The 19,286-nt window shown below is 51.3% G+C and overlaps 2 protein-coding genes across 28 annotated transcripts in view; both read right to left on the bottom strand.

The window, feature by feature from the left end:
* Positions 1–4,069: 4,069 nt before the first annotated feature.
* LOC115349652 (cytochrome b-c1 complex subunit 10) lies at positions 4,070–6,437 on the bottom strand. The gene is made up of 3 exons (XM_030034197.1): positions 6,318–6,437; positions 5,399–5,533; positions 4,070–4,338 (listed from the first exon to the last, which is right to left on the bottom strand). The coding sequence occupies exons 1-2, from the start codon at positions 6,407–6,409 to the stop codon at positions 5,413–5,415; spliced, it is 213 nt and encodes a 70-aa protein (XP_029890057.1). The 5' UTR covers positions 6,410–6,437; the 3' UTR covers positions 4,070–4,338; positions 5,399–5,412.
* Positions 6,438–10,141: 3,704 nt separating this feature from the next.
* TCF3 (transcription factor 3) overlaps positions 10,142–19,286 on the bottom strand; it is an 82,168-nt gene continuing 73,023 nt past the window's right edge. For all 27 annotated transcript variants that reach the window (XM_030032015.2, XM_030032023.2, XM_030032020.2 and 24 more), the window contains 2 exons: positions 18,882–19,026; positions 10,142–17,990 (listed from right to left, as the gene is read on the bottom strand). In XM_030032015.2, coding sequence (XP_029887875.1) covers positions 18,884–19,026 — 143 coding nt within the window. In that variant the 3' untranslated portion in view covers positions 10,142–17,990; positions 18,882–18,883. The remainder of the gene's footprint in view (positions 17,991–18,881; positions 19,027–19,286) is intronic.

Genomic DNA, 19,286 nt, shown 5'->3' with positions numbered 1-19,286 from the left:
TTGTTGGTTTGTGTTTAACATTGTCTCCTTCTGGGCTCGCACTTATCAAATATGTTGCCCTGCTATCGCTGTTATTTCCTGCAATGTTGAACACACATCAGAAAAGTTCTAATCGCCAGTATTGATCAAAACCACATTATTTTTCATAAACGCACTTCCCCTTTTTTTTGTAAAAGAAAAAAAAAAACCAACCTCACAACCCAGCCAAACTCACATTATTCTAACCAAAAACTTGTACTGAAATACAGCTTCTTGATTAAAAATGAAGTAAGTGTATAAAGGGAAACTGAGGCACAGAGTGATGCAGTTTGCTCTCGTTTAGCACAGCAAATAGGGAAACTGGGAGCAGAACTCAGTAAGGGTAAGACTGCAGTGCTGCACACCTGAAAGCGGAGCCCTAACCCCCCCGCACGCCGCGAGGTAACCTACTCCATCCCGCTGCTGACTACACCTAGGAGCAAAAGCAGGTGTAGAGTCCTGCCCGCATCTCCTCCCTCTGCTCCAAACCACCAGTTTGGAGTGACCCTCAGCACCAGGGGTGGCAACCTGGTAGCTCTCTCTTTCACGCTAACCACTTGATTGTTTCCTCTTTCACTGATTAAAATCAAAGCCACAAAACAGAGTGAACCTTTCACTGAGAAATGAGATCGTGCAAGACACGCCGTCCATATTTGGGTGCTGCGTTTTGAGAAAGACATGGAGTGACTGGAAGCAAGCCAAGAGGAGAGCAATGAAAATCATCAGCTGTCTACAAAATGACCTGTGAGGGAAGAGGAAAGAACCAGGGTTGTTTAGTCTGGAGAAAACAGCTGAGATCTCATAATAGCCTTCAAATATGTAAAAGAGAAAGAATTACCGGGCTTGTATTGCAGGAGGGGAGAGAATTTCTTTTTGCCAAACATGTAAACGGAGAAGTTAAGCACAGAAGCAGACCACGCAGAGGACTGTGAAATCTCCCTTAATGGCATTTTTTAAGAATAAACTGCAAAAGCTGGGGAGTGGATCCTTTTGCGGGGTGGGGATGGACAAGGTGACCTCTTAAACATCCACTCAACCTCAAGCTCAGGGTAACAGTAGTTAGAAAATCAGTTTTCACTGACAGCTGGCGCAGCAACAGCTTGCAAAAGGGAAGACATTTACTCTCCTAGGACTGCATGAAATGTTTGGGTAGAGACTATCTCTTGAGCCCAAGGGAAAATATTCCAGTGTTCCTTTGAGAATGCTGCCAAGGTACAGAGGATAAGGTCTTTGCAGATATTGCCACCAGCTGAAAGTGTATTCAGTTGCCTGAGAGTCCATGTTGTTCCAGGTCTAGCAGATAATCCAAAAATCACCAAAATCAGTTGTTGTCAGCCATGGAAGCAAGCAACAGGATATCCTGACAGAAAAAACCTCTTCCATTTAGCCCTGCAGATAACTCTAGTTGAAAGCTTTCTGCTCTGCAGCCAAATATTCCAGACCCAACAGAGGAGCTTATTTCAGAGCAGAATTTGCCAGGGAGCACCCAATCTACCAGCCCCTTGCAGAGGGGCAGAATCCGAGGCTGCTCCACGAGACGACCGCAAGAGAAGAGACCAACAAGGGCTGAATGTAGCAGACTGACAGTGCTGGGGTGGTTGCAGTAATGACTCCCTGTCCCATCTCCACATACACCTTTCATGATGAAAGTGAAGTGGAGGTGCCAGCATGGACACTCAGAAGAGGCAGGCAGGAGTGCAAGCTTTCCTCTTCTGAGAGGCGGTTTTGAAGTTGCATCATTAACCCAGAGCTGAAGCTGCTTTTTGATTTCTGTAGAGCCAAAGTGCCATGAGCTTGGCTGCCACTGTGCCCTCTGGTGGAACCCTCCAGGTTCTGACGGGGAAGCTTTTCCTCCTCTGTCAGGTCGTTGCCTTTTAACTAATTTGTTCACATAGTTAGTGTATGTGACATTTGGTTAGTTCATTCTGAAAAATAATTAACTGTTAGAAAAGAGGCAATGCTAGGATATTAAAAATTACAAAGATCACTTGTGACACTTGAACAGTAATTATTTGAATTTTAACAGAAATTTGCCCAAGAATGCAGAAGATATTTCTAGTAGAGTATTTCTGAAGAGTGCTTGCTCTTGTGGAAGGAGGACTACTACAAGTTAAATCAGTTATACGCTAATCCTAGGGTTAATTAGAGACAAAGCCATCATTTGAAATGCTGCAGAAAACAAGCAGCTAAACAATCGCCAAAGGGCAAACAAATCCAAAGTCCGTATATTTCTTGCAGGACCTGCCTGTGCAGGCAGTTGGTATTTTGAATATGTTTTTCTCCTTTAAATATCTTCCAGTCTCATCTGCTGGGCACAATGCTGTCACTGGGGCTTTGCTAAAGTTAACTCACTAATGAGAGCTGCAGACTGACAACTTGGGGAGACCAGGGTCCTTAGACGAATGGGCAACACAGACCCTCAGTTCAAGACCTTCTGAAGAACAGTCCCAGCCGTGGGAGCAGAGGCTCACCCGCCCACAGGAACAAGACAAAACTAGGTCATTTCTGAAGTCAGCAGTAGCATATTATGCCTGTCCTGTCTAGACATGTTAAACAGGTAAGTAAGAGCATAGAATCTTAACTGTTCAAGTCTGAACTTACAATCCTGGTGATGTGCAAGTACAGGCTAATATAATGTCCACTTTCAAGGCATACTTTGGATGAAAATGGATCAATATCAATATCCCTGTATACAGCATAGGGCTGTTGTGGTCAAACCTATTCTCAGCATTTCACGGCACAGTGGCTTTGGCCTTTTGGGAGTCAGCCAGGAGTTCAGGAGCACTGCTGGAGCAGGGGACTGGGACAGACTGAGGAAATACCACAGTTATCCCATTACACCATAAGCTTCTGTACCATCCTATTGGACGTAGCAGGGCAGCAAAGTGAGTTTTGCATGCAAAAATTATACCCCTCGCCCCACCAATTAATTATCAATGATGCTGCTGAAGCAATGCTAAAGCAATTATTCTGTTAAATAAACAGTTCAAGCATCCTGCACAGTGCCCCCGTTTAGGCAGGTCTTCAACAGTTTTCCGTAGAAACATCACTCAGAAGCCTTCTGCCCTGAAGGTGATACCCAAGCAGCACAGCTAATACAACTGAGATTTTTCCCTCAAGAGATTAGAACCTTTCATTACAGCCAAAAATTATGATGAGGTGAAATTTGGCACTAAACAGAGAGAAAACAGTGATCCTGTTCTTACACAAGAGATATGTTTGTTTGCAAATTCTGGTCTTTGTGGAAAGAGATGAACTTTGCCCCCTAAGTCTGAATCGTCTGCTGTGGCTTAGTGGCAGAGACCAGATCAAGAATAATCCTTGTACCTCCCTCTTCTAACAGCTAAAAACTTTTTCATCTGAAGGGCTCTGGTAGTGGGTTGTTTCATCACCAAATTATGTTGACAATTATACCTATGAAGTCCAGATACATATTATTTTCCTACTCAAAACCCACGTAAGAAAGTAACTGAGCAGTTCTCTAAACCACTGGTTTTCACCTTGGTACACTGAAAGCTTCCCAGGGTTTGTGGACTGCCTTCCTTGAGCCCCAAGATTAAGCCAGGAAAGCTAGCCTGTTTTCAGACAGCACACACAGCTTTAAAATGGTGTGTGCCCAATCAGACAGTTTAAGGGGTCCACAAATTGATGTTAAAAAGAAAGAAAACCTTGCTTTAAACTAAATGCCAGGAATCTGTGTTACCATGAAACTCTGCAATATTGGCTATGAAAAGTTAATTGCATGCAAGAGTCCACAGTTGCTACTGATCTAGGAACAATTAGCTTAAAATCAACACATCACTAAGAATAGTTCAAGAACTACAGCAGTACTAGGAGTGATGAGCAACAACTGCCCAGGGACAAACAAAAGGCTCATCAAACACAGCATCCCAGCAGCCACTGGCTGATGCCCGAGGAACCAGCATGAGAAGAGGCAAACACATGGCAGGCCTTCCTTAGAACACACACTCAAACAAGCTGAAGACGTAACCCAAACCAGGAGTCTAGTCTAAAGAATGTAGACTAAGAAGATAACACAAAAAACCAAAAATATCATTCACTTGGTTTATTTTGTACATCAGGTTTATAAATTACTCCCATTAGGACAAGATCTGCCATGAAAGTGATCAGAGGAAGAGTACTAGGCAGGCTGGTCAGTGAAGTCAAATTTGTTCACAACCCAGCAGTCACAACTGTTCATGGGAGAGAGAGGGACACCACGACCTGTTGCAGAATCTGTATTGGGCATTTCAAGTTCACCTCAAAGCAGGGTCTCAGCGGACGGATGGCTCCAAAACACTCTATCCAGCAATAAATTTCCTACAATAAACACAAAGCAGTCATTAAGCAGTGCTTCCTGCAAAGTGCTACAGCAGCCAACACTACAGACAGATTTCAAAAGCCTCCAGCATCCAGGCCAGAAGTTTCTGTTACAGAAGCTGATACAGGCACCCCAGAACGCAGGCATGCAGGTCTACAGTCTCTTTGGAATGAATGACAGGCCACCATAGAAACATCCTCTTTCTCTATTCCTGTAGAGGAATATGCTCTTTCCAGATGATTTATGCACAATGATGCATCAAAGCTCTTGTTTCAAAACAGAGAACATACACTGTGGTCTCAGGAATGTATCCATGTTCCTACTACTTGGCTAAGACAATTTTTAAGTAAAGAAAGCCCTTACTAAGTATTTAATTGCCTCTATGTAACTTGAGAGCTTTTCCACTGACTTGTCTGTAAACATCTACGGTCACCCAAGATGCTACAAGTGCAGCTGACTTCCATGAGAAGTTTCTCTCATCCTTTGGTTACATGAAGGATCCGTATGATACATATTTTGAAAATGGGGAAGACACAGTAAGTTGTTTAAACTGCAACAAATATCTCTGGAAAAAGAGACTTACCAAAGTACTAACGATTTCCTCTGTGACTTCCAGACTCACTGATTTCCCTATAAAATACCCTGTAGCTTGAAGGCAAGTATCTTACTTTCATTTATCAACATTTAAATGTAACCATTATTCTGACTAGAAAAAACAAGTATTGAGACGTCTATAGTTTCCTCTGGACCTTTTCTTGTCAGCATCCTTTAACGCAAGGCAAAAATCTTCCTAACTCCCTTAAAGAACCACATTACATTGTGAAACATCCACTGCTTGCAAAATAATCACTTGGAAAACATATTCTTATCAATACTCCTTCTGGCACTCTGTGAAGCCCCATTTATTACAAAAAAAAAAAAAAAATTCCTGAACAATCAAATTGAGCAGCTCTGTTTTGGACCAACAATACGATTGTGCCCTGGACAAAGAGGACACATCAACTGTCGCATCAACACAGTGCTACTACTTAAGCTAAGAGATGCACAAACAAAACTTACCATTAGAGGGAAGCTTAGTCTTCAGTTTTAAACTTGCCACCGATGTAGGGAACATACTGAAGGACCAGCTTCCAGTCTGTGAACCATATTAAACCAGTACCAGCTACACCACCCCATGTAACGAGGGTGGGAGTCCTAAAGAAGAGACACACACACGTGCAGGTAAACAACATTAATTCTCCACTGTGAAAGGTCTGGCAAATGCTCATTGCCAAGGTACTTGGGAAAGTCATGACAATCAAGAAAAAAGCTTGGCAGAAACCTTGAAAGAATCTCCTATCCACCTAAAAGTAATAGTCCCCAGGGTGGACAAGATATTTTACAGGAAAGGTTGATACGCTTTTACTTAAAGAGAGCATTAGCAAGTTAAGAAACGACACACTTATTTCTTTAACTATTCTCCTGCATTGGCTCGTGTCCCCTTTATTCTGGCCCGCAAGCTGCTTCATTCTCCCTCACCAACCCTGCAAAGCAGCACCCTCTGGCACTGCGACAAACATTTATAGCTCTGAGACACTTTGAAGGCAGCCAGAGCAATCCGGAGGCCAAATCCAACTCTGCTAAACCACCGCCAGGCAGACCGCCCGCTCCCCGCCCCCCCCAATCCGCCCCTCTCAGCCCTTCAAACCCAGCCCTGGCGCTGCTCCGCACCCGCGGGGCCGACCCCAGCGGAACTCGTACGGAACAGAGAGCGGCGGAACAAAGCGCAGGGGAACGGAGAGAGCTCGGGAAGCCCCTCAGGCTCCTTAGGTGCGCGGTGGGTGCCGCGGCCGGTCCCGGCGTCCACGGTGAGGGACGCGCGGCCTGCTCCGCACCTCTCACCGTAGACCCCGGGACCGGCCGCGGCCCACCCCACGCCCCCAAGACCCACCGTGAAGGAACCCCGGGGTCGAGCGGGCAACCCCGGGCCGGGCCTCACCAGTTCTGAAGGAGCTGGACGTAGCGCGGCCCCACCAACTTGCTCAACATTCCGCCGCCTTCGCCGCCTTCAAAGTCACCCCCACCGCGCATGCGCGGCCGCGCCGCCGCACCACAAAGGTCCCCGTGTCTTGCGCATGCGCATTGAACGGGAATGCCCGCGGCGCTGCCTGAGTCAAGCGGCGTTGTCATGGCAACGCCCGCCCCCCCCAGTCGTTGTCTCTCATGGCCCCCATGGCGCCGTGCCAGCTACACAGCCCCGTCCCCGGTCACGGAGAGGGGACACGAGCCCTGAGGGGATGGGTTGTCCCCACACTGAGCTGGGACTGCTTCTCATCCCCCGTGGTGGAGGAAAGCAGCCCCTTTCCAGGGCAGTTTCCCCAGTGCCCATCAGCGCCTCTGCCCAGTCCCCTCGTCGCTGCCGCTCAGCCTCTCCCAACAGGAGAGGGAGTTTTAAGCCCGATTTTTTTCAGCAGTGGGTCCTAAATCCACCATCAATTCCATAACGTTCCCCAGGCTCTGCTCCAAGCCAGCTGAGCGGCTTGCATACCTACAGAAAGTCCTGGGGGACATTGGAGCCCGAAGCACTCAACTGCCCGAGACCTGCGGCCGGCCCGCCGAAGCGTCAGGGCTGCAAACGCTTTCCACGCTCCCCTGCGCAAACCTGTAGTAAAGGTGTCGGGCAGCGACGCCAGCAGCCGTCGTCTTCCCTCACACCCTGCGCTGGCTGCCAAGAGCCGAGATTCACAGAGCGGAACCTGTTGCAAAAATCCAGCCCCTGTCTTTTGTCACCAGGACACAGAACAACTATTTTATCAGCCCTTTTGCGTGCTGGACTCAACATCGCATTTCATACTGACGGCTCAAGTGTTTCTCTGCCTTGGTGCCAGCAGGGCGACGCGGGTTACTGAACCATGCAGACTTTTGGGTTCATTTCTGCGAGCTGTTTCCCCGCTGCCCACGCACCAGCTGGTGCATGAGGAAGTCGGGCGGCAGCTCCGTGGCGTGTGTTCCTGCGGGAAACCGGTGCCTCTGCCACAGCCACCGCGTTACCACGGGTACGGTGCGGGGAGAGAGCCTGGCGAACGGGCTCCGCACAGGTTTTGCTTTTTTAATGTCTCTGTTTAGCTCTGTGGAGTCATGCACACACGGGAGAGTCTTAGCTTTCGCTTTGCATTGAAAGTTTCCTAGATGCCAAAAAAACCACATTGGTAACAAAGGCAGAATAACTCAAAAGGCAATGAAAAACAGCTCAACGTTTATCTTCAGAAAAGCGTTGGGGTTTTGAAGGCAGTTGGCGGGGGGGGGGGGGCAGGTAGTGTATCCTACTGCTTTACTCCAGTCAAGGCAGACAGGAAAAGATCCAGTAATACTACAAATTTCCTGGTTAAAAGAAAACAATGGCAATATTAGCAACTCTTCCTTTCAGTATATTTTGCTGTCATCCACAGTTCAAGCAGTGTGCAAAGGCATTTGCAGTCTGCTCTGGACACCACGCTGCAACACCATGCTTGCTCCTTCCCTGCAGAAACTCCTTTTAGCTGTTGGGAGAATGTTCACACCGCAGCAGGGACAGCTACACCGCCAAAGCCTGAAGGTGAGCTGCTAACGAAAGTGAGGGCCACTTTCTTCTCTTGGTGACTTCTGTGGCACAGGTGTCATTTTAGATTTGGAAGCAGAAAAGAAAGGGCAGTGAGCCTGGCTGTCCAGAGCTGCCTTAGGGACACCACAGCAAAGCACAAAGCTGTGTTCAACCATTAGAACAAGCAATCTGCATCTCTCAGGCCACCAGACCGAGTGAGGATGTCTCTGTTGATGCCTTGCATCAACAAAAATCACTCCCCGTTTAAAGCAATGAGGTGGAGTTTTCTTCTCCAAGAGAGGAGATGGCTCTGTGATAGCTTGTCCTTGCTTTAAGGACAGTTCATGGCCATGTCTGGCTGTGCCACCATGACATGACGTTTGCCCACAGAATCTGATAGTCTCATCCCATCTCTTGACTCATCTCCAGGGAGAAAATGCTTCTGAGCATTCACTCAGGAACCTCCAGCTTCATATCAGTTGGTGGCCACTGCTTGGATCTTGGACAAACAATTTGCTCTCAGCCACTCGGCAGCAACTCCTGTGTGTTGCTCCTTGGTCCTGCCCTCACCTGATCTCCCAGCCCAAGCCTGCTCTTGCCACCGGGGCTTGCCAGCTTTACCTTCAGCCTCGTGCATCTCTGAGCATCCATCTTCCAAGCTGCAGCCTTGCTCCCAAGCACACATTTCTCCCTTCTGCCTTGTCTGGATCTGGTACAACCTTGGTTTCTTGGTCCTCCACCCTTCCTTGTCCAGATAGGGGTGGGTGGCTCCACCTGGGTGGCTGATAGCACACGGGAAACAACCCCTGTGAGGAGGAAGCTAAGGCAAAGAGGATGAGGTGACGCACATCAGCCCAGACAAGGAGACACGGTATTGAAAAGACTATCATTTGATGCACCCGGTGCAGCTCAGGAAGGACAGTGCACTACCTCAGAGCTTGCTCGCTGCTGAGAGAAGGGCAGCCAGGGCTCAATGAAATTTAAAGAAATTTACTGCAATAGCCACTCCCACCGTTCAGTTAATTTGGACTGTTTTTCCTGCTTGGCCCTACGTAGACAAGCCCCAGGCTGGAGCAGCACAGTAGAAACACAGGCAGCAAACCTGAGAAAGGAGGGCTGCTTTCAGGCAGCATCTCCTCTTTGGAACCAGGGTCTTCGAGAGGGTCTGCGAGGGCTCAGTGCTCCTGGATGTAGCTGCTGCAACTCCGTTTTCCCCAAAAGGTAGTCACTGGTGGTGGAGGGCTAACCCAACCATTGAAACGGCAACAGTTGAGGCTATGACGATTTGGGGAAATACCGGCTGATTGGAGGGGCAACACATCAGGGACCTGCCTGGAGAAGCCTGGAGGATGAGGGCAGGGAGAGCCCGGCTGGGCAGCACAGTGCAGCAGTGGGTTTGAAAATGCTGGGGCTGGGGCTGGGCCCTTGGCAGAGGGTGACGGAGAGAGAGACCGTATGATTCAGCCCAGCCAGGGCATAGCCTCACCCCACGGACGAGGCTGGGAGGGTGAGAACCTACAAGGCTGGGCTGTCTCCCCGTGCTGGATCCAGCCCATTCTTGCAGGGTTTAAGCCCTCTTAAACACTCTGCCATGTTGTCTCCCTCATTACCACTCTATGCTGGGCTCCTGGTATGGGCTGGGTGCGTTTGACCTCATTTCCAACTTGCATCCTGCCAGTACAGCCCTCACTGGGTGCTCCCCAGGGCAGGGCAGAGGCAAAGAAGCAACAGCCGTGCCCTGACATCCCCTCCTTCTAGCCAGGCAGGGGCTGCATTCCCAACACAAATATTTCCAGCAATAGAAATGAAGATGAGATCCCTGCCACGTGTAACCTGGGATGAAACACACGCTGCCCCACGAGAACAGCACCCTGGAAAGGTGGCAGGGGACCCCACCGACCACAGCAGAGCCACAGGAGAAGCTGTGCTGCAACAGGGAGACCCCAACACCTACATGTCTGCCCAGGCATTTCCGATGGCTGCTGGGGAATGTGCCCAGATCCCACGGTGATGGGCAGTGCTGGAAACCTTCATTGGAGGCTGCATACAGGCTGCACCACAGTGCTGATTTGGGTGGGTAGGACCTGTGCCCAGAGCACAGAACAGAGTGAGTGGACAGTGTCTGAAAACCTATCTTGTCTTTTCTTTCTTCTTTTTTTTTTTTTTAGTACAAGGTAAAACCTTTATTACAACTTTTTGTTCATAGGTATACAACATCTGAAAGATATGGGGAAAAAAGGTAATATTGTTATAAAATGTCACATTTATTGCTACATTACTGTTATATACAGGACAGTTCTCAAAATCTACTTTAAAAAAGTTAGGATTATTTAAAAATTCCAAATAATCCAGCCAGCTGTTTTGACACTTGTATAAAATTATTTAAAAAAATGAAAACAATTCATATCTTGAGGCACTCAGAAACACAATTTTATCCCCCAATTGTGATTCATTTCAAAGAACAATGCATTTCCCCACCCCCAAATACTTTATTTTTTTTTTTTTTTGCTGGGTTAGGCATATATATATATATATTTACTATATATATAGTTCAAAACTATAATGTGTATCTGATTTAAGAACAAGGATTTCAGCCACTTAAGTACATCTGGATTTACAGGTAGGCAGCATAAACATCAAAAGCAAGGACCATTTTTTTAAAGGCCAAAAACCAAAACCAAAAACCCAAAACTTTCTACGGGGTTAAAAATAAACAACTTCCGCAGGCATCTCCCATCTGCTCTCCCACCCCCCATCCTACAAAAATATATAGAAAAGAGCAACCCAGTAACGCTTCGTTTCCCCAACGAGCTGGAGCCCTCCATAGAAAATGGGTCATTTCCTGCAGACCATGAGGTCCAAGCGTGTGGTTGGGGTCACCCCTGCTCCGCTTCACCAGGTGCGTCTTTCTCATCTCCGGGCAAATTAACCACCGCTGGCAGGAGGGCGCACAGCTTCCTACGGCTCCTTCCCTCCCCGAGAGGCCCCATGTTACAAGGTTTGCTCAAAAGCTGGTGGGTTTCAAGTGATTTGGGAAGACGTGGCACCGGCAAGGGGGGACCGCGGTGTCCCCAGCTCGCTGCTGCAGGAGCTGCTGCGGGGAGCTCCACGGCTCCCCAGGCACAGCCCAGGGATGCAGGGCACAGGGATGCTCTTCAGCAAAAGGCCTCGGTACCCGGGACACCCCATTTTGAAGCAAAAACCCCTTTGCTCTCCTGTACTGGTGCCCACAGCTGCACTGCACCAAGACATAACACGGCGTGAGTTTTATTCCCTCTCCTTCCAACGCGGTGGGTGCTTGGCTGGACCAGGGTGGGTACTGCAAGACCTGAGGAGCAAGAGGCATACAAAAGCAGAGGAACAGAAATACCGCCATGGAGACCCATGGTAGGGCTGCCTCTTGCCCCCGAGGGCGGGATGCAAGATGGACACAGAAGTTTTGGCAGAAAGGACACCTGCAGCTTGCACCGCCCTCCTAACCGAAGACCACCTCCATGCTCGTCTCACGCGGGAGTCCCACAGGCAAAGGCACTGCGGCTGCCAGCTCTCCAGAAGGGGTGAATTGCCCTGATGATCAAAATGCTCTGCACAGAGCACCAGGTCCCCCCCCCACCTGCCTCAAGGGCAGCGGGGCAGGGAGAGGCAGCCATGCCGCAGGACTGACCTGCAGCATCCACCTCCCGGATCCTCCCGCCTCCGCCCCAGAGGACGGGCAGCTAGTGGCATGGTTCTGCCCCACTGCAAAGAAATCCACGGTGGCCGTGCACGAAGGGAAATAGCTCGGAGGTGCCGGCTGGAGAGACTGGGGAGCGCAGGAGGGAGGAAAACACAACTTCAGGCTTGAGGCAGTTGAAGATCAGCCAAGCCAAGCCAGGCATTAATAGAGCAGTCCGTAGAGCCAGGCAGCAGCAAGGTGGGACGCAGCTTCTCCATTCAGCGGTACTGGGGGATATGGTGCAAGATGAAGGATGCTGGTAGTGAGCCACCAAGCATTGAGCAGAAGGCACAGGAGGGTGAAGGGTGCACAGAGGAGCCCTGGGACCAGGCCTTGCCCCCTCCAATTCAGTGCTCGGCTCCTGCAGCGTGAGTTGGAAGGGGTGTTCCTGCAGTCTCACCCCTCATTTACACCTCCCACCCTCCCTAGCTTCAGGGCACAGGTCTTGAAATGCTTTTGGAGCTGCTAGAAATGAAGCCGGACCTTGAGAGCAGGAGGGAGCGGGAACTCAGCAGTAATGGACCAGAGCAGAAAGAATGGGCTGGGATGGGACCTGGAGAGCCCTGGGGGAGAGGAGAAGGGGTTGCATAGGATTTAACAGAGCAAAGACCTTGTGCAAGCTTGTGGTATGGAAAACAGGTCTTGCTATTGCTGGTGTCGAGCAGGAACAGGGGAATCTAGTGGCCACGGCTTGCTCCAGGTTAGCCAGCACTGCACCTCTGGGGCTGATGGCTTGTCCTGGCCCAACTCCAGTACTAGCTTTGCTTCACCTCCCCATTCTCAGCTCCTTTCTAAAACCCCAGGCCAGGGGCTTGCTGAAAGTAGAGCTAGCCCAGAGTCACAAGCACAGCACACAGCCGGGCCTGCAAGAGGACCATGGGCTCCACTGGCACTGAAGATGGCAGCCTCCTCATGGGAGCAAAGCTCAGGGATGCAGGGGATTGGGGGGTTTCAAAAGCCTCCTGTTTCTCAAGGCCACCCTCGCCTGCCGAGGGGGAGGATGCGCTGAATCGCCCAGCAAGGGCCCAGGGCCCAAAGGCTCTGCTGGCTTCAGCAGGTACACGCGTGAGACGCAAAGGACCTTTCAGAGTGGTTTCTGCACTGAACCTGAAATTGCAGACTCCTGGGGAAATCCCAGCCTGATTCTGTCCTTCCTGTTCAATCACTACTGAGCAGCAAGTGCAAAACCTCTAGGAAACCGGCTCATCACTGACACAGGGGCTAGGGGAAAAAGCCATTCACTGAAGTCACAGCTGGGGAGGTTTCACATCACACTTCTGCATTTGTCTGCTGGAGAGGGCAAAAACCCCAATTGCAAAGCAGCCGGACCCTTAGCCCTGGAGTGATGGCACGCAGGGAAGGGGCAGCAAGTTGACCCCACCACATGGAGCTGGCATGGACCTGCTCCCAACAGCCAGATGCGGGATCTTGGGGTGCCCAGCTAACTCAGCTGCCTCGATACCTGCAAACCATCTGCCCAGGCACTGCTGATCCCCTTGCTCCCCGGCTGGAGCTCAGTGCAGACAGGAGGGGCACAGACTGGGATTCAGATGTCCCAGGTCCTGTCCCTCCTGCCAACACACCTCTGTAGGATACCAGTGCAAGCTTTAAAAGCAGGGGAGCAGAGAGCCCGAGGAAATGTTGGCAAAGAGCTGGAGCTGAACTCAAGCCAGGCAGTTGCTTGGCTGTGAGTAGGTCTGACTGGCAGGTCACAGGCAGGGGAGTGACTGCCAAACCAGGGGTTAGCTGGAATTTTGCTCCCCGGGGTGTGCTGGCAGCGGCTGCGGGGTTGCGAGCAGGAGCAGGCAGACTGCCACCGCCTCCCGTTGATGCCGAGCGCCGTCGGTACGAGACCATAAAGGTGCAGTCTCTGGGAAGCTGCAGCTGTTTTGCTCTGGGGCGAAAGCAGGTGAAGAGGGAGAAAGAACAAAAATCTGCAATTTTTACTGTTAATAAACTGGATTCCAGACACTCCCTAGCACCTGGTGGCATGCACAGCTCTCAGGCAGGATGTGCAGGTAGGCAGGGGGCTGCTTGAGGGGGAGGAAAGAGGAGATCCCTTGGGCTAGGGACCCATGGACTGCACCCCAGCAGCTGGCCCTGCCACACAAGAAGTGTCCCATTGCAGCTGTATGCCTGAGACCCCAGTTCTCCTGTCTGACCGTGATACAGCTCAGCTACTGCAGCCTGGCAGAAGAGAAACTAGAAAATGCACACGGGGGAAGGCAGCCTCTCCCGATTCCCTATCTGACAAAGGAAGCTTTGGGGGGGCTATGTGGCCCCCAACGATGAGGTGCACGCAGCCCAGGAGAACCCATGCATGCAAGGCTGAGAGAGGAAGCAGAAAACTGAATGCCGCCCTGCAGCATGTCACCCATCCGTGACACCCCTCTTCGCAGGACCACTGGCGCGAGGGACGTGCAGACAGGCAGAGAAGCATGTTTGAGGAGAAAAGTGATCTGTAAGATCGCACAGTTGAATGCCAGCAGAGCTGTGGGCTGGGAAGGGTGCAGACCCTGGCCCTCTTTGACCATGACACCTTAAGACGAGACTTTCATTGCAACATGCTGCTATTTCAGGGCTAGCCTGGTGGTATTTTGGGCACAGCACTTGACAGTGCTCATTTTTAGAAAAGCCACTTTCCCTGGCAGGTTACAGGCACCACGTTCACACTGAGCCAAATACACTGGCAAGCCAAAGTAATTTTTCCTTGCTGCACTCCACAATTGCTCCCTATGCACCTGGAAAGCAGAGATGCCACTGAGGCTGCACTGGGCTGATGCAGGCAGCAAGCGCGACGGCACACAAAGCACCCTGTGCCATCCAGGCAGCTCCCAGGCACAGCACTACCAGCCCCTGACACTGCGCTTTCCTGCTGGAGGAACCAAGATCTCCTCCAAACCCCGGCACCAGGGGTTTATGCTCGACGACCTTCATCCAAGCCTTGCCAAGGAAGTTAGCTGGTTTTGCTGTCAAGAAAACAGCATCTAAACCACCTCAACGCAGGTGAAAAGCTCCACCTCTGTTGCAATGCCTGGTAGTTTGGGGATGATGGGAAAGGCTCGGTCTCATCAGGAGTCCCCGCTGGCCTGCAGAGCATCAGTCAGGACTTGGAGGGGATGAAGGAGTTCAGCAAAATTTTGAACAAATCACAAATCTTCTCAAATTTCCAATTTTGTTGAGTTTCTGGATTTTTCTTGACTACAGTCTCTTTTCTTTAAATCCAGTTGTACATGACTGCCACCTCAAATTCTTGTTGCAAAATCAAAGTGTTGGGGAAGCACTTTTTAATTTTTTTGTACTGTTTCAAGCTTACCAGGGCTGGGACATTGCTCCATCCCTCCCCGGTCCTGGGGCAGTGGCACTGAGCCAGCAAAAAAACCCCGAGCAGCGAGTGCCCTGCCAGCCCCAGCACCGTCCTGCTGATGAGGCAGAAACCCTTGTGGGTTGAAGCAGCCTCTTACAGGCCACAGAAAGCAGCCGATGAGTCCCCAATTCCTACCCCAGAGCACGAATCGGGGTTGTCTGAGCATTTGGACCCGGCTGGGGGGTTACGGAGGGGCACTGCCCCCTCCCTGCATGTTTTACCATCCCCAAACTGAACTTGCTCCAGCATCTGAAGCACAACCCAACTTGGCAGGATGCTTTAGGAAGACACGGCTTTTGCTGCAAGGGAGCTGCTCCACAGGGGCAAGGCTGTCACACATGGAGGAAAACCTCATCTGTCTCACGCTGCCCAGTGCTTAAGCAGGCAGAAGAACCCAAGGGAGGGAAGACTGTTGTAACCTGACGAGCTAATTAGGCTGAAACACATCTGTTGACACAGGCCAGAAGAACGTGTATTCCTGGGCTGCAGGGACCGCAGCCGCTGGCCTTTCCTGGCCTTCCCGGGGACAGCGCTGGAGGCTGCTGTGGTCTCAGGTCTCACCACAGAGAAGCAATGGTGGAAGCAGCAGGCTGTGGGCAGGGAAAGCCAGGAGCACCCAAAACCCTCAGAGCTATGGTTAGACCTTGCAGAGTCCCAGGGCAGTACCAGTGCCAGGGGCAGCAGGGGAGGATGGTCCCATACTGCTCCGGCACTTTTAAGTGGCTCCTCTCTGAGATGCTACAGGGGCTGAGCCCATGGTATGTGGGTGTAGGTGAGAGAGAAGCAATGTCCTGAGCATTTCCAGCAGGCTTTGCTGGAGCACAAAGCATAGCTACGAGCGCAGAGGAGCACCAGGAGGTTATGCCAAAGCCTGGGTTTGCTAGGAAGTACCACAGGACCTAATCCTGTTCGCCAGTCCTTCCCTTTCCCTGTGCCAAAGCAATACATCTTCCCCAGGAGCACAGGCCAGAGAAGCAGAGGGGAGACATGGACCCTGCTGCCAGGGGTCCTACCGTACTCGCTGTCCCCATGTCCCCTCCAGGCCAGCACCCGTGCCCTGTGAACTAACCTGCCTGACTGGGCTCTGCCAGGCAGATCTGGGCAGCAGCTGGCCCCAGTCCGAGAGCATTACAGACACTGCTGAGATGGGATTTAACATCGCACTGGAGAACTGACCCCGTCTGCCTGCAGAGCTGGGAAGAACCGGGCACAAAATGTTTCAGAAGGGGAAGGAGAGGGAAGAAACAAGAATAAATTCCCAGTGGACGCTTTTCCATTGCCAGCTCCAGCCCAGCTGCTGCAGCTCAGCACTGCCGAGCAGCTCTTCATTTGCTCCCGCACCTCCGGGGCACCCTGCCACACGGTGGGGCTGCTGTGGGTCTTCCTCCTCCTGAGCACACCGGAGTGGTCTGGAGTGACACTGGGGAGCCCTCGGAGCGAAGGAATTGCTGGCCCAGCTTGGCTGCTGAAGCATCTCACGCAGAATGGGCGCTTGTTGCTCCCTTTCTTTCCAGCACAGAGAGAGGAGCCCACATGCAAGTGACAGAAGCCACTTTGCATCCCCATGGCAAGCTGGGCAGCATGCCGAGCTGAGTTTGCCTCCAAGGATGCTTTGGAGATATGACAGTGGGTGAAGGCAGGGTGTGAAACCACCCCTCTCCCCAAAGCCTGCAGTGTTTTGCACTTCCAACGCTGGTGGCTCCAGTGCGGGGAGAAGCTGCGTGGAGACGGGGATCTTGCTGCCGGTCGCAGCTTGCTGAGGGCTGGAGTGAGCGCACATGCCGGGTAAGGTGCCCCACTCCCTGCCACCTTGGGCTCCGCTGCCTGCCACCAGCGTCTGCAGGTCCATCTGCTGCAAGGTCACTGGGCACGGAGTCCCGGTGCTGCCTTTGCTCTGTCCACCTCTTCCCAGTCCTCCAGCTTTGTTCAGTTCGCCTTTGTTCAGCACTGCCCCTGGAAGCGCCTCTGACAGCGGGCGTTTGCTCAGACGCGTGGGCAAGAGGTGCTTTCGTCCACCCTGGGCTTTCCTCTTGCATCCGTGTCGCTTCTTTGCTTACCTTGAAAGCGCCCTAGTCCCTTGTTTCTCTTCCACCCCCCAAAACCTGCTCTCTCCTGGCAGCTCGTCCTCCCCATCACAACGCTCCGGGACAGCCGTGGGGCACCTCCTCTCCCAGACAGGACTGCAGCCTCCGGGATCCTCCAGGAGTAAAGCAAATCTTGCAGAGACCCTCGATGGACCTCGGTCAGCTCCCGGGAGGAGCGGGAGCACCGCTGAGGGATACTGCTGCAACTTGCTTTGCTGTTTAACTTCCTTCTCCCAAATCAGAAGTGGCCAAAGCAAAGAGATGGTGAATTCAGCACATGAGTTTGTTTGTTTTTTTATAATGGAAGGTACAAGCCAGGCAAGGAAGAACATCCCCTCGCTGTGGCTACATTCGCTTTTAGTGGCTTTCAGAGCCGAATCTGAGAATTCCTCTCTTTATATCCAGTCTCTCTTAATACAATTTTAATATTCTGGTTGATCCTAAAGATGCAACGTTAACTATAGAAACAGCAGCAGAAAAGCGTGGGGTACAAGACATTTTTTTTTATACAAAAAAAAATTCTTTTCGTTGCTTACAAAACATATGCAAAAGAAGCTAAAAAAACCAAAAGGCATTGCTATTTGTTCTACATAAAAAATCTCATAACTAATGTTCTTTTTTTTTAAAAAAGAAATATCAAGCTTAGGCACAATTTTGCTGCTGGCTGCTTGTGAACAAGCCAAGAGAACACGCCACCCCCTCCTAACTGAGTGATATGTATTGACTGTTCTGCACTTTATACTTAAGGCAATTTTTTTGTTTTCGTTTTGTTTTTGACAAAGTGTTTTTTCCACCCCTTACGTCATGCTAGGATCCGTCCACGTGTGTCAGTATTAGCAGTACTAAAGTTTATGGTTCGAGAAGGTTGCAGGTCACACCAAGGGTTTTCTTCCTACAGATCTCTGTATCCAGAGGAACAAAAAGATCTACAAATAAAAAAAACAAAAGCCTGAAGTGAGAGAAACCCAAATGAGAATAAAACGCTGCTCCTTGCGTGGGTGGGCCGCAAGCCCCCCTACCGCAGCCTCGTCTCCGCAGGAGAAGTCAGCCCCAAGGGCTCGATGTGGCTGCAGCGGAGCTGAGACATGAGCTCGCTATTCTGCCGAGACACCGGCTTTGCCTTTTTTTTTTTTTCATGGTGGCCCCAGGCACCCACCGGCGCAGGGGACGTCGGGGGACCACGGCCCCTCTGTGCGCCCTGGGGCACGCGGGTGCTATGGGCTGAGGCATTGCAGCCCTGCACAGGGGAGCCTCGCTGACGGGGTCAGCCTCCGACCCACCGCTCCGGGATCTGCTCAGTCCCCCACCGACATCCCTGCACCATTTGGCCAAACAGGCTCAGCTACTCCTGGCCAAGCACAGGGTTCCCTTAAAAATGGGGACTGCCCAGCAGAGCCTGCGCCTGCCGTGGTCTCACTGGGGAAATTTCACCTTCTGTGTCTTTCTTGGCATTTCTGGGACCTGCTCATTCCCTCCCATGGGGCCACTAGGCAAAGGAGTTGCTGGTTTCCAGTAGCCAACTGGGGCAGGGCTGGGAGGTGCAGAGCAGAGCTGAGCTGAGCTTGCTTGGGGTGGTGAGAGCACCGAAATCCTCCGTCCCGGCTATGGGGCTGCACCTCTCCGGCGGGGCAGAGGCTTTGGGTGTCCATAGAGGATCAAACAACATGCATGTGCAAGTCATTTACTTAGGGTAAAATTAAGAAGGACGTTGGCTGGTGCCGAACGCGTGGGGCTGAGCAGCCAAAGCAGAGCAGTGCGTGTCGGCCATGGATTGGACCCGCAGCGGGGTGCTGGGATCACGGGGCGGGGGACGATACCTTTACATGTGTCCGACAGGGTTGTGACCATCTCCTAGACCAGGATGTGAAGCTGAAAGTGTCATCTGGGGATCTCCTACTACTCCGGACACTTTCTCCTCTTCCCGACGCTTCAAGCAGGCTGCTTTAGGGTTCAGATTGCGCTCTATGCCAAAAACAGCAAGGGAAGGAGGGAAGCAACCTCAGTTTGGGCAAACAGCATCACGCACGGCAGCAGCATCCGAAAGAAAGAGCGAGGACAGAGTCCCAGGACAGACACGCGGGACCATGCGAGGAAACAACCTCAGTGCAAGCTGCTCTTTGCCTGCCGCTCCTTGCAGTGGCTGCAGTAACTTGGCCGGACCCCTGCTAGAGCAAAACCCCATGCCCAGCTGAAACACCATGCCAATTTAAACATGTGCTTGC

This window comes from Aquila chrysaetos, chromosome 12 (assembly GCF_900496995.4).
Source record: "Aquila chrysaetos chrysaetos chromosome 12, bAquChr1.4, whole genome shotgun sequence".
Taxonomy (NCBI): Eukaryota; Metazoa; Chordata; class Aves; order Accipitriformes; family Accipitridae; genus Aquila; species Aquila chrysaetos.
The sequence above is the reverse complement of the archived record's forward strand: the minus strand, read 5'-3'. Positions and strand labels throughout refer to the sequence as shown.